Below are 14,742 nucleotides of genomic sequence, written 5' to 3' on the forward strand. Positions count from 1 at the left end.
AATAGTTTACTTTTAATCCTTTCCCTACTAGGAGTATATTTACTTTCCTAATTAGAATTATGTTTACTTTCCCTACTAGGATTATGTTTACTTTCCTACTAAGATTAGATTTACTTTCTCTACTAGAAGTAGGTTTACTTTTTCTCCAAGGATTTCTCTTCTATAAATAGGCTTGCCTATTATGTAAAACTCAATCAATTGAATTATAATCAAATCAGAGAATTCTCTCTCAAATACTCTGCGGAGTTTTATTTTTTCTTAGCCTGCGGGCTTGTTTTATCTTTTGGGTAGAAGACGAAGACGCTTCTCCTTACAGAATCAAAGACGCTGCTCTTTGATTAGTTACCTTAGTCTTCCGCTACGTCAGTTGGTATCAGAGCAGGCTTTATCCTGATTTTGACCAATCAGCGCAACGGTGACGATTCCCTTAATGACGCTGCTCGTGACAGGGAGGCTCCTTGGAGAGCCGAATTCCAAGAGCTCCAGCAGATCCAGCAAACGATGCAACAGGAGATACGACAGGAGATGCGCCAGATGCGGGAGATGATAGAGCGCATGCACATAGGTCCTAATCGTAATCACAGGGACAATGATGCCCATGATGACGATGGGATCCGAGTAAGGCCTATTCCTCATCAACCACTTGCACCCATAAACCGACCACCGGCCTATGACGATCCTAGTGACGATGAAGACTTTGCTGAAGGAGTATTCGGACGGGACATTGAGGTAGATCGAAGGGGCGAATTACGTAGAGGAGTCGGTCGTGGTGGCACAGGCTTCAGAGGTTATGAGCGTGGTAGAGCTGGCCATATGGGGAATGTCTATGACGGCGCTGGCTACCGGGATGCATATGGAGGGCAACCCAGGCGTCAGGATCTTGCTAGGGAGGAATCCCACGAATACCGAATGAAGATTGATCTCCCATCATTCAACGGGCATCTTCAAATCGAAGATTTCTTAGATTGGGTGATGGAAGTAGAGAGGTTCTTTGATTATATGAGTATTCGCGAGGATCGCAAGGTGAAGTTAGTGGCATACAAGTTCAAGGGAGGAGCTTCTGCTTGGTGGGAAAAATTACAGATTTCCCGAGCCCGACAAGGGAAGGGACCTGTAACTTCATGGTTGAAGATGAAGCGGCTACTCAAAGCACGTTTTTTACCACCGGACTTTGAGCAACGGCTATTCCAACAATACCAAGAGTGTCGACAAGGAGGTCGGACCATCCAGGCGTATGTTGATGATTTCTATCGCCTATCTGCTCGGAATGATCTCATGGAGACAGAGGATCAACAAGTTGCAAGGTTTATTGGTGGACTGCGTGTGGCAATACAAGATAAGGTTTCTATGCATCCTGTCTTTACTTTGAATGAGGCAGTTAGTTTGGCAACCCGAGCAGAGAAGCAACTGGAGAGGCCTAAAGCAACAACCTGGGAGCGAAACCCGAGCGATTCGACGAGACCAACGCAGGGTCGGGGAAAACAACCTCTAGTCCCGACTGTCACACCAAGTCAACCAGTGACTTCCACGGGAAAAGGAGCCAGTAGCAGTTCAAGCACCTCGAGACAACCAGCCAACAATCCATACGCACGGCCCAATCTAGACAAATGTTTCAAATGCAACCAACCGGGACATAGGTCGCATCAATGTCCCCGGAGGCAGATGGTAAACTTGATCGAACCTGAGCCAGAGGGAGGGTCCGAGAATGGAGATATTGATACACCCGAGTATGAAGAAGAGGAGTTGGCTGACGCTGATGAGGGAATCCCACTTTCCCGATCCTTAGTAATTCAACGTTTACTCTTGACACCGAGGCAAGAGGATCAATCTCAAAGGCACAAGATTTTTCGTACTCGCTGCACAGTCAACCAAAGAGTATGTGATGTGATTATTGATAGTGGTAGCGGGGAGAACGTAGTGTCGAAGGAGATGGTTTCAAAGTTGGGTTTGAAAACTGAGAAGCACCCAACTCCATATAAGATCGGATGGATCAAGCGGGGAACCGAGACACTAGTAACCGAGAGATGTCGTTTCACATTTTCGATCGGTAAGCATTACTCGGATTCTATTTTGTGTGATGTTGTCGAGATGGATGCATGCCACTTAATCCTGGGAAGACCGTGGCAGTTTGACGTGAATGCCCAGCAGCAAGGAAGAGCCAATGTCTACACTATCTTTTGGGATGGTCGGAAGATAACATTTCGACCTTTACAGGAAGTCGAAAATTCTACTTATTCTAAGGGAAAGCCGGTCCTCCTATCCACTGGATCAGAATTTATAGAAGAAGTTAAGGAGGCCCGAGACATCATAGCATTGGTGACCAAGGGAACCCCGGGCTCCGTCTCACAAGAAGTTCCTGAGATAATGCGACCGATGTTAGAAGAATTCCAAGACATCATGCCTGAAGAGATGCCCGAAGGACTGCCGCCCATGAGAGATATCCAGCACTATATTGACTTAGTGCCGGGAGCAAGTCTCCCGAACTTGCCACATTATCGAATGAGCCCAAAGGAGAATGCTATTTTGCAAGAGCAGGTAGAGGGGTTAATTCGGAAGGGACACTTGCGAGAGAGTATGAGTCCATGCGCAGTACCGGCCCTACTTGTACCGAAGAAAGATGGGAGTTGGCGAATGTGCGTGGATAGCCGGGCAATAAACAAGATCACGGTCAAGTATCGGTTTCCAATTCCCCGAATAGGTGACATGTTTGATATGCTATCTGGGGCTAAGATTTTTTCGAAGATTGACTTGAGGAGTGGATATCACCAAATCCGTATACGACCGGGAGATGAATGGAAAACTGCGTTCAAGACTAAAGAGGGGCTTTATGAGTGGATGGTGATGCCTTTCGGCCTTTCGAATGCACCAAGCACTTTCATGCGACTCATGAATCAGGTACTGAAACCTTTTATCGGAAAATTTGTCGTTGTCTATTTCGATGATATTCTTATCTATAGTCGCAACCCGGTGGATCACATGGATCACGTGAGGAAAGTGTTGGAGGTTCTCCGTGAAAATAAGTTGTTTATCAACTTAAAGAAGTGTAGTTTCATGATGGATCAGTTACTCTTCCTCGGATTTGTAGTCGGTACCGATGGAATCCGAGTGGATGAAGAGAAGGTGAGAGCAATCCGAGAATGGCCCACACCCAAGTCAGTGGGAGAAGTAAGAAGTTTCCATGGGTTAGCAACTTTCTATAGAAGGTTCGTTCGGAATTTCAGCAGTATTGTAGCACCGATCACCGAGTGTATGAAGAAAGGAAAATTCAATTGGGGTGAAGAAGCTGAGCGAAGTTTCTCAATCATCAAAGAAAAGCTATGCACAGCACCTGTACTTGCCTTACCTGACTTTGACAAGCTGTTTGAAGTTGAATGTGATGCATCAATCGTCGGGATAGGAGCTGTGTTATCTCAAGAAGGGAAGCCCGTAGAATTTTTTAGTGAGAAGCTCGGAGAAGCAAGACAGAAGTGGTCAACATATGAGTTGGAGCTTTATGCTGTCTTGAGAGCCCTCAAGGTGTGGGAGCACTACCTGATCCAACGAGAGTTTGTCCTCTATACCGACCATCAAGCATTAAAGTTCATCAATAGTCAAAAGAATTTGAATCGGATGCATGCTCGGTGGGTTTCTTACATCCAACGGTTCACTTTTTCTCTCAAGCATAAGTCGGGAAAACTAAATCGTGTAGCTGACGCTTTAAGCCGCCGAGCTACCCTGCTGATCACCATGAAAGCTGAAGTGACTGGATTCGAGTGCCTAAAGGAGTTATATGAGGAAGATGAAGATTTTGGTAAAACCTGGAAGCATTGCAAGGCGGGGCAACCAATTTCTGAGATACATATTCAGGAGGGGTATTTATTTCGTGGGAATCGGCTGTGCATTCCGAGGAGTTCCTTGCGGGAACAAATAATCCGAGAATTACATGCTGGAGGTTTGGGTGGTCATCTGGGAAGAGACAAGACTATTGCTCTGGTAGAGGAACGGTATTACTGGCCGCAACTGAAGAAAGAAGTAGGTAATTTTGTCCGACGATGCCAGACTTGTCAGGTCGCCAAGGGGCAAACCCAAAATACGGGATTATACATGCCTCTACCAATACCAGAAGCATCGTGGGAAGATGTATCCATGGATTTTGTATTGGGTCTCCCGAGAACCCAACGAGGAGCAGATTCTATAATGGTAATTGTGGATAGATTTTCCAAAATGGCTCACTTTGTTGCTTGCAAGAAAACATCTGATGCAGTTCAAGTGGCCAATCTATTCTTCCGAGAGGTGGTTCGATTGCATGGAGTCCCAAAGTCTATCACTTCTGACCGAGACACCAAGTTCTTGTCTCACTTTTGGCGAACATTATGGAGGCGGTTCGACACAGCATTGAACTTTAGTAGCACGAGCCATCCGCAGACGGACGGGCAGACAGAAGTTGTTAATCGAACTCTAGGTAATTTACTTCGATGTATTGCAGGTGACAAACCGAAGCAGTGGGACCTGGCTTTAGCTCAGGCTGAGTTTGCCTACAATAACATGGTGAATCGATCTACTGGGAAGGCACCATTTGAAGTCGTCTATGGAAGAACTCTGAGACTTGCAGTAGATCTTGCAACTTTACCTAAGCTACCCGGTGCAAGTGTGGCAGCGGAGCATTTAGCAGAACGGGTGAAAGCTACCCAAGAGGGAGTTCGTCAGCATCTGGAAGAATCCTATGCTAAGTACAAGACGGCAGCAGACAAGGGTCGGCGATCGAAGATTTTTCAAGAAGGAGATCTTGTGATGGTGTATCTACGCAAGGGGCGACTGCCAACTGGTACTTCTGAAAGCTGAGGAATAAGAAGTATGGTCCATGCAAGGTACTAAAAAAGATTAACGACAATGCATATGTCATCGATCTTCCAGAAGAAATGGCGATATCCTCAACATTCAACGTGGCAGACATTTTTGAATATTTTCCACCAGAGGAGTCAGAACTTAACTCGAGGACGAGTTTTTTCAAGAAGGGGAGACTGATGTAGGACATGTGTGTCCCCACCCCCAAGAATAAATAGTTTACTTTTAATCCTTTCCCTACTAGGAGTATATTTACTTTTCCTAATTAGAATTATGTTTACTTTCCCTACTAGGATTATGTTTACTTTCCTACTAAGATTAGATTTACTTTCTCTACTAGAAGTAGGTTTACTTTTTCTCCAAGGATTTCTCTTCTATAAATAGGCTTGCCTATTATGTAAAACTCAATCAATTGAAATATAATCAAATCAGAGAATTCTCTCTCAAATACTCTGCGGAGTTTTATTTTTTTCTTAGCCTGCGGGCTTGTTTTATCTTTTGGGTAGAAGACGAAGACACTTCTCCTTGCAGAATCAAAGACGCTGCTCTTTGATTAGTTACCTTAGTCTTCCGCTACGTCACAGAGAGAGAGAGAGAGAGAAAGGTGGAGGTTTTTAGAGAACTTGGGCTAAAGAGTGGTGCAAAGCTTCAAAGAGGTAAAAGTATCCTCGCCCTTCTCTTTATTTTTAAATGTTAATGTGTATAGGGGCGGTGTTGTTCACTATGTGTGTGAGTTTAGGTTGGTTGAGGTAAGGAATGGAGGAAAGGAGGGGTTTTCTCAAGGTAAACACCCAAACTTTGGGAAAAAAAAGGTGGAACTGTTGAAAGACTTGGGCAACCAAACGAGTTGAGCACTATAAAGGGGTGAGCTTTTAGGGTAGATGAGTCCAAATGCTTAGAGATAAGGGTTGTCTTGAAGTGTTGATTGGAGGAAAATAGAAGTGGAGATGGAAAAGTTGGAATCTTTAGGATAGGTAGAAAAGCTAGGGTTTTTAAGGCTCAAAACGGTATTAGGAATAAAAAGATAACTTTAGGGTTTTGGGGTATTTGGGGAATGGTAAGAAAGAGAAAATTGAAACTTGGACAAAAGGTGGTTTGGAGAAGATGACGAACAATCGTTCAAACCCTATTCTAATGAGCGTACAGAGAGTCTTATTTGAACTCCCATTAGAAGGCCATTCTAAAAGAACAAGGACTAGCATTCAAACGATACACGGGACAAAATGTAAAATCTTAAGTTTAGGCTCTAAGGGTTTTGTGATTTGGGGAACCGACTAATAATAGAAAACACTTGCAAACAAAGGAACCAAGTTTTACGAAGGATAATTTGTTGAGGAAGACTACACAAGGTAAGAAAACGCTCGTCAAAACCTTAAAGTAATAATTTTGCAAGCACAACTATTTTTTATAAATGATAAATGTGCATATTGATACAAGCATGAATTGTTTTGTGAATTATATGTTGTGAGCCCTATAGTTTGAAATGAAATAAAGCAACTTTATGACATCCAATTGCATCTTTCTTTTTTTTTTTTAATAATCGGAGTATCTAGGGCTTCGCCCCAACTAGATCCCTAGGACACCATGCAAAGCGCCTCCTTCACACCAATTACATGTTTTACATACATAAAAATGAGATAAAGAGATAACTTATATGACATAGCCACCAATAAACTATTGTATAAAAATATCGAAAAGAAACTGTGGCATATTTTTTTTTGATAAGTAGAAACTGTGGCATATTTTATTTTTATTTTTAATGAATAATAAATTTTGTGGCATACACATACCAGTTTATATTGACTTGACCCTATGGCCCAATTGATGAGATGATAATTGTACACTTGTTCTGAGTGCTACTGTGATTGGCACAACCACTTATGGGGTGGGGTCACCAGTTGTGGGCATCACTAGGGTGAGTGATGTCACCCCAAAGTCAAACCCAGCCAATTAACTAGTTGGGTATCACGCTATGTGCAATGCTCGGGGCATTGAGATTGTACCAGAGGTCCCACGGGATACAAAAACCTCACCATAAAAAAGTTAATGGTATGGATAGGATATATGAAGGAGAATTACGACCCTTGTTACATACATGTAACTATATGTATGGATACTTGAGCATATCAACATTATTTTGTCTTACTTTCCTGCTAAGAACTCCTAATGCATGAAACATATTTTACTCACATATGTTGTAAAGTATGGGTTCACTTCATAATTATGTTTTCACGTGCAACTTACTAAGTCATGGACTTATTTCTCCACCTGTAAAACATTTGTTTTACATAGGAGAGACATTAGTGACTGCTCAAGAAAATTTGGAGGTAGATGTGGCTGTCTAGGCCTTAGATGCTCCTATGTTATGACTGATGTTCTCTTTGCAAGTTTTGAACAATATTGACCTCTTGCCTTAGCTGTAATTTGATTAAGTACTAGTTGATAGCGTGTATTAAGACTTGATGTGGTGGACATGTATGAAAGCCAAAGATGTGAACTACTACTATGCTTATGAGATCATGTGTGTAGATGACTTATAGATGCTCTAGTTTGTATTTACTTGATGCTTACTGCTGGTAGTAATTTATTCCAAAAAAGGAAGTGCCAAAGTTTTGTTGTTGCAAATCTCATTTATGAGGGATAGTAATAACACTCCAAGTTATTTTATAGTCAAATAATTTGGAGGAATAACAGCGATGCTAACAAAAGTACCACTTTATCTTCTTCTTCAATTTTCACTTCACACAAAAAAAAAAAAAAAAATGTATTTTACACAATTCTCTAGTCCTAACACGTAAAAGAGAGCATGAGAAATAAAGTTTGCAGCTCATGCCAAAACACCTTTTTATGATGAGGAACCGCTCCAAGGCAGGGCCACTTCATGTACCAACCCTTGTCAGGTAAACCTCGGATCCATGCAAAGTGCTCACTCCACATGGATTGAGTAATACTCCAGTTTTGCTGACGAGAAGGCCTAAAGGAATTATTTGCACCCAAGGGGATTCGAACCTTAAACTTGAAGACCAAGGCCCCTACTATTTGAGCCAACCCCTAGGGATTTCATGCCAAATACCTTATGATACGGCAGCTCAAACTCTTACTTTTTCTCCTTTTTCTTCCTATTCTACGACTAACTAAACAAACAAAATTTCTCACTTTTCTCTTGTGTGGCGCCTCAAATGAAGAAGAAAAGGAGCTTGCATGTGTCTCACCACAAAATACAAAAGGGTCGAATATATAAGCAAGAAAGTAGGTAGGTTTTCTGGCTCTTTTCTCCTAAAGCCACTTGCACAAAGTTTTGGGCCTACTGATGTGATGGAAGTCAAATCACCTTAACAAAAACCATATATATATTTATCATTTTCCAGATAAAGAGCACACGACAAATATATGGCATGGAAATTTCATAAAGCCATCGTAACCTTCTCCAGCCCAAGGTCAAAATAGTTGATCATAAAACTATTTGAGAACAAAATGCATCCCTTCTTTCACTTATCATTTGTAAAAACACATTCTCCCCACCATCTCACATGCCATAATCCCTTCAACTTTTGTTCCCATGACCATCATCAAAGCCTAATCCAACCATTTGAAATTCCTCCCTACCATCTTCACCTAGGCCTTAGCTCAACTATCCTCAAGCTTCAAATTAGGTACAGTTCTGTCCTAAGCCTGCTACATACTGGGCCAACCTACATCACTGATAAAAAATAAAAATAAAAATTACTTTTGTGACCACATTATTGTGTTTCATTTTTCCAATTTTCAGCTGGTGCCTTTAATTGGTAAATGACATTAAATTTTACATCGTTTACGTTCTTCCACTAGGCATGAAGTTTAAAAATTCTTTGTCAATTCTTCCCTGGTTCCTTGGTTTCCAAGATCACATTTGTGAGTGAGCAAATGCATTCTATCCAACAAAACTTTAACTCAATGGAATTTAAATCGAAAGACATCATGATGTTCAATTCCTGCTTTCCCAAGCCATACAAAATATTGATCACACCTGGTGTTGCAAAACCTAGAATGAATGGCTTCATCTAAACTAGAATCCTACAAACAATTATAGTTGAAATTACTCGAATTATTTTTTTCTATAAGTAGTCGAAATATCAAAAGCGCAAAACACAATCCGGACACACAGGAAGTACACAAGAGAAACGCCCAACTTAAAGGAGAAAAAGAACATGAAAATCATTAAAACTAATCACCAAGGGAGCTAAAAACACAGTTATTCAAGTATAAAGAGAATAAAAAAAGGAATTGAGCTCTCCAATGTCCTCTCTCGGTCCCTCGAAATTTTTATCATTTCTTTCCCTTCAAAGGCACCACAAAATGCAAGAGGGCACCATCTTCTACACAACAACACTTTAAAGCACCCACTCGTCCCCCAGCAAGCAAACAAATCAACTACCTGACTAAGCATAACCCAAGATAACCCAAAGCGACTGAAAAAAGCATTCCATAAGGTGCATGCAACCTCACAATAGAGAAGAAGATGGTCGACGGACTTTGTATTTCTCTTGCACATGCATCACTTATCGACCACAATGACATGTTGCTTGCTAATATTGTCCATAGGATCTTTCCTAAAGCCGCCAACCAAGCAAAAAAAGCCACTATCAAAGGAACCTTGGTCCACCAAATACTCTTCCAAGGGAAAAGGAAAGCCATCTTTACATGCAAGGACCCTATAAAAGAAGCTAACATCGAATATCCCTTTGCGATTTGTCACAATCAACTACACCATCCCAAATAGATTTGGCCTTGTAATAGGCCCCCCAGAGGAAGACCAAGATACTTCAATGGCAAAGAGGAAACCCCACAACTCAAAATGCCAACCTGCCCATCCTATCCACAGGAAAATTGACTAAGAAATTAACCTTCAAATTGGGGGCAGCTTTAAAACATGAGAATAAAACACGCAAATAGTGAATGTGATCAAAGTTGGCTCCACAAAAAACCAAAGCATCGTTCGCAAACAACATGTGTGATATATTTACCACATCAAAGTGCCCAGTCCAAGCACAGAAGCCCAAGAGAAGACTCCCATCAACAGTTGCAGTAAGCATTTTACTTAATGCCTCCATGACAACAACAGATAGAAGAGGAGACAGAGAATCTCCTTGTCTCAACCCACATGAGCTATTGAAGAAGTCGGCCGACACATGCTTTAGTTTAAATACCTATTTTAAATCCTTTCTCAAAATCTCATAACCTCCTATCCTATCGAGCAGATACAAAATTCAGACTCCATTGTTCTTTGCAATCATCCAAGGCTTCCAATTAAACTTAGGACATCCAAATTTTGTAAAAGCCTTGAACACAACCAAACATCTTAGTTTGCTAAGGCTTTTACATGAATCAAAGTCAAAACTAAGAGTATCTTACACAAAATCAAAAGTAAGTTCCAATAGATTGGTTCATTTGAAACAACACGTGCTTGTTCTTGTCATAAGAGGTTCAAAATAATTAGGTAAAACACATCGATTCTTGCATAATTCATTAGATTCTTAGAAGTCATTTCATCATATTAGAAAAATAAATAAATAAAGTATTCATGGAGTAAATTGCTATCTATTACAATCCCCTAGATGTTCAATGAACTTTCATTACTTCACAGCAAAGTAAAGAGGGCTTCTATGCTCTATCTATGTTCTAATCTATTTACAGACAAGATTGAAAGAAAACATCAAGTGAATGGAAAAAACCTAGTAACAGCGCCCATCGAACGGCCCCACAAGCCTATCAAAGACACATTTCCATCTGCCCGCAGACATTCAACCACAGCCCTTAGATCATCCCTCTGTAAAACAGTAGACTGTCAGACAGCAATTTCATGATGAAGAATGGTGATCTAATACATAGACAGAATTCTGGTGAATACGTATGAACACTTATATTTATATAGTGTATCTAATAAATTAAGGGAAAAAATGAAAATAAGCACATGTGATAAGGGTAGGGGAAGTCATCCTAGATAATTTGGCCAAGTGCAACAAAGTCCTATAGATGCACCAATGAATTTTATTAAGTTGGGGTGCAAAATAACTAAGAGGAGATCAAAGATAACATGGGCAAAAGTAGTAAGGCAGGATATGGTCATCAAATATATAACCGATTATGCTTTTAGATAAGGCTGAGTGATAAAAAAAAAATAATTCATATGGTCAAACCCAATTAGGACTTTTATAGCCTACAAAGGCTCTAGTTGTTGAGTTATACAACATGCATTCTTGTGTGGCTGACTTTGGATACACAATGAATTTCCTTTTCTCACATGACATTGCCCTCAAAATATGTATTTGACTAAAATACTAAAGACACATTAGACTTCTCGATAATAAACACAAACAGATATTGAAAGACCCTTAGCAGATCTAAAGGTAATCTTTGCATATTATTTATCGACAGCTGCCATATTCCAAGTGCATGTGAGGTCATGCATGAATAAATGTAGATGTATTTAAAGCATTAATTATCTATAGTTATTAATTTCTTAAATTTCCAATGAACTAGGGAGAGTTATTCATTTCCCCAAAGCAACTCACTGGAGGCACTTAAAGAGGGAGAAGGGGGCAAAAGCAAGAGACAGGGAAAGAGGGGGAGGGGGGTTTGAAGGCTGCTTATCTTGTTTATCTTTTAAGTTAAAAATGCAGAAGCACTTTTGCTTAATCATAGTATAACATTGAAGAAAAGGGGGATTAAACACAAATAAGAGTAGACCATATCCTTGGTAAAATTTATCTAGATGATGAATTCTTTGAGTTAGTTATTCAGCAACTTACTTCATTCCACCCCAGGGTGACATGCTCGCCTCCAGAGAGTCCAGATCCAGAGAAATCAAGAGTGAAAACTGTAATGTTCGAAGGCAGCAAAATTATTGCAGCTTCACTGGCATCAGCCCTGCAACCACTGCCAAGACAATATGCCACCAGTCAATATAAAAAAGTTAATGAAACAGCCAAAAACTTCATGCACCACAGGCAAAGGAGCTGCATCCAAAGAGACGAAAAATAGCCATGCAGTTATAAATTTAATAATGAAGAAGATAGGATGGTGTATTTGTAGATGACCATCCAGTGGTTCAATGAATGTTACCCAGGAAAGCTGCAGAGATTTTGTTGAATTGAAGTTCAAATTTTCTAAAGTTGCAGAAAGAGACCTTTTAGGCTATTCAGCAACGTGTCTGTCACGTGTGAAGCACTAATATACACGTAACAGTCAGGCATCCCCAAAGCCTTGGTGAAAATTTATGACATTTAAACATTGGTTGCCCATTGCTATACTAATTTTATTTCCGCACATCACGAGCAGACTAATTAGGGAGCTTTACCTTCATTGTAATAAAAAATCTCTTTTTTTTTTTAAGTTCTAAAATGTCAACAAGAACAAACGTAGAATTTAGAGCTGGATGAAAACTCTTTAAATCTCCCTACGCAGCCATAATTATTAAGTCATAGATTCACCTGTTCCCATGGCAATATATCACACAGGGGAGAGGCTTTCCTTCAGGACTAACGATAGGAACATAATGACTACACTGAAGAACATCTCCCCGGCTGTTTTTAACCTGCACAATGTTCAAAGCCCTTTAAATGAAAGGCAGAAACAGTTTTGAATTCTCAAAGGTCATTAAAGAATGTACAGGATAAAATTAGTCAAGGATTTTAAAAAGAAAAAAGAAAAAGAAAAAAAAAAAAAAGGAAAAGAAATATCAGCAACAAAACCAGAGTTAAACCTAGGTTGCAATAGAGTGATAGCATGGATATTAATCGTGTGGGCCCTCTGAGGCTAGCTTCTAATAGAGAAAACTTGCAAAAGAACTCATTTTATTTTGGGTTGGTCCCTACACACTATTTATAGATTATCACTCTCCCATTAAGTGTAGGCAAAAGGCTTCCTAATCACGAAGGACAAAAGCACACCATGACACCATAAAAAACATTTTCCTTAATCAAGTTACTGACAATGGTACTGTATGCTTACAATATTGTAAGGATTGCTTGGTAATCTCTAAAACCCCAAAGGAATTATCAATTGACAACATTTCATACGAATTCTCGGGATTTTAAACGGCCAAAACTTTCTTGAAAAGTTCATAAACAAGCAAGTGCATGTATCATGAAAAAGTAAAAATTTGCCAGTGTTCTTTTAATATTATGAACGAGTTTGAATCTCATTGGTGTCTATGGTTGTGCTCCAATAGAAGTTAAAACATTAAATAAGCATGGATCCTTACCTCCAGATCTTTCCTCTGATACCATTTCCCTTTCAGCATGAACTCTTGATCTAATAAATCATTTTTTGGGTCGTATTCAGCTCTGCAGCCCAAAAATGGAAAGACCGCTAATCAGTCAATTACTTGAAGAAAAGTTTAAAACTTTAAGCCCAAAACAAAAAGAAATTACTGAGGTAACAGAAGTTTGAACAATCTTAATTTCCTAAAGATATGCCCTACACAAGGTCAAGTGATTATAAAATAGATGCTGCCTTATGCTTCATTCAGATCATTCCATAAGTTGTGCTTCTTTTTGCAACCTTGAGTATGTGCATCAGCAAGTTTCCTTTTTCCTCAAAATTTCAATGCAAAAGCTTAAGATTATTTTCAAATTTCATTCTTAGTTTTATAAACTATCTCCATTTAATGCCTTCCGGATATTCTTCACGACCATCTACCTAACAACCGCAAAATAGTCTATACCTTGAAACATTGACGTTCAGGAACTTGTTTTTAACATTAATAACGGTCTTGTAATTTAACAAAATCAAATAATAGCTTCAAAATGCATAATTTCAGAATTACAGTCACTCTGAAAAGCCATGTGAACCTCATAATTTCATAAGCTTATGAAATCCTGAAGCCCAATGTAACCCATACACAAAGTAAGAACTAAAAACTAACAGTTCTAAAAATATAAATTCAAATCTGAGCAAACCCAATTGTTCCCATTTAAAAATTTACGCCATATTATCAAAAGGAAAGAATATTAGCGAAACAAATTCAGAACATCAGAAGAAAATCTAATACAGTTAAGACCCTGCATATCCACCAAAAAGAAAAAACTCTGCTTGGCAGCTGAGAAAACTAAAGAAAATTAAACAAAATCAAAATTTAACTCCTCGCTCTACGCTTTGCTTCTTTCCACACACATACAAAATTAGTAAATTAAAAAAAAGGTACAATTCAATTGTACTCGGTCAAATCTAAATAGTTGAATCAGGGTTAGTACTTAGTTGTTTGAAGGGTTTCCCGTTTCATTTTCCTACCGTCCCAGACCCAATACCCAACAATTTTTTTTCAATTTTTATCACTTTCCCACCTTTTCTCAGCAACCAAACGGAGCATAAACCAAATCCCATCTACAATTTCATCAATAAAATCGCAAACTTTATCAGAAACGACGAAAAACCGATGCTTGTTCGTTACCTGGGTGGCCGAATGATAAAGTTGACAAGCTGTTCCATGGATTCAAACGTAGACAACCAACGATCTCCTTCTCTAGCTTTGTCCCAGCTTGTTCTTCTATTACTTTTGTCGAATATGATATTAATGTTTACAATTTCTCTTCTTTTTTGTGAAATTGTTTCTATAATTTGACGGTGAGGAAGAAGCAGAACAAAAACAAAAGAGAGAAGCTTCTTGATGGGTAGTGATGCATATTTCTCTTCTCAAACAAAAAACCAAAAGTAGAAGAAGAAGAAGGAGGACCAGCCTTGGTTGGTTTCGTTCCCGATGTTTTTTGTTTTTTCTCTTTGGTTTTGCTTTTTTAAAACATATTATTAATAAAATATAATTTGAGAAGAAAAAAAAATTACCATCTCTAATAGAAATAGTTAACGTAATAACTTAGTATAAACGTATAAATGTGTGATGGGATCCAAATGTGTAAATACTATAAGAAAGAGTAAAAACAA

General features: G+C 39.4%; 1 protein-coding gene across 1 annotated transcript in view; it reads right to left on the reverse strand.

The window, feature by feature from the left end:
* The window catches only part of LOC132165891 (uncharacterized), a 20,652-nt gene extending 6,090 nt beyond the window's left edge, over positions 1-14,562 (reverse strand). The window contains exons 1-5 of the mRNA XM_059576589.1: positions 14,255-14,562; positions 13,067-13,148; positions 12,294-12,397; positions 11,613-11,739; positions 10,536-10,630 (exon numbers count right to left, since the gene is read on the reverse strand). Coding sequence (XP_059432572.1) covers positions 10,536-10,630; positions 11,613-11,739; positions 12,294-12,397; positions 13,067-13,148; positions 14,255-14,292 — 446 coding nt within the window. The 5' untranslated portion in view covers positions 14,293-14,562. The remainder of the gene's footprint in view (positions 1-10,535; positions 10,631-11,612; positions 11,740-12,293; positions 12,398-13,066; positions 13,149-14,254) is intronic.
* Positions 14,563-14,742: the final 180 nt, after the last annotated feature.

The sequence above is a fragment of the Corylus avellana genome, chromosome ca1 (assembly GCF_901000735.1).
Source record: "Corylus avellana chromosome ca1, CavTom2PMs-1.0".
In the NCBI taxonomy this organism is placed as follows: Eukaryota; Viridiplantae; Streptophyta; class Magnoliopsida; order Fagales; family Betulaceae; genus Corylus; species Corylus avellana.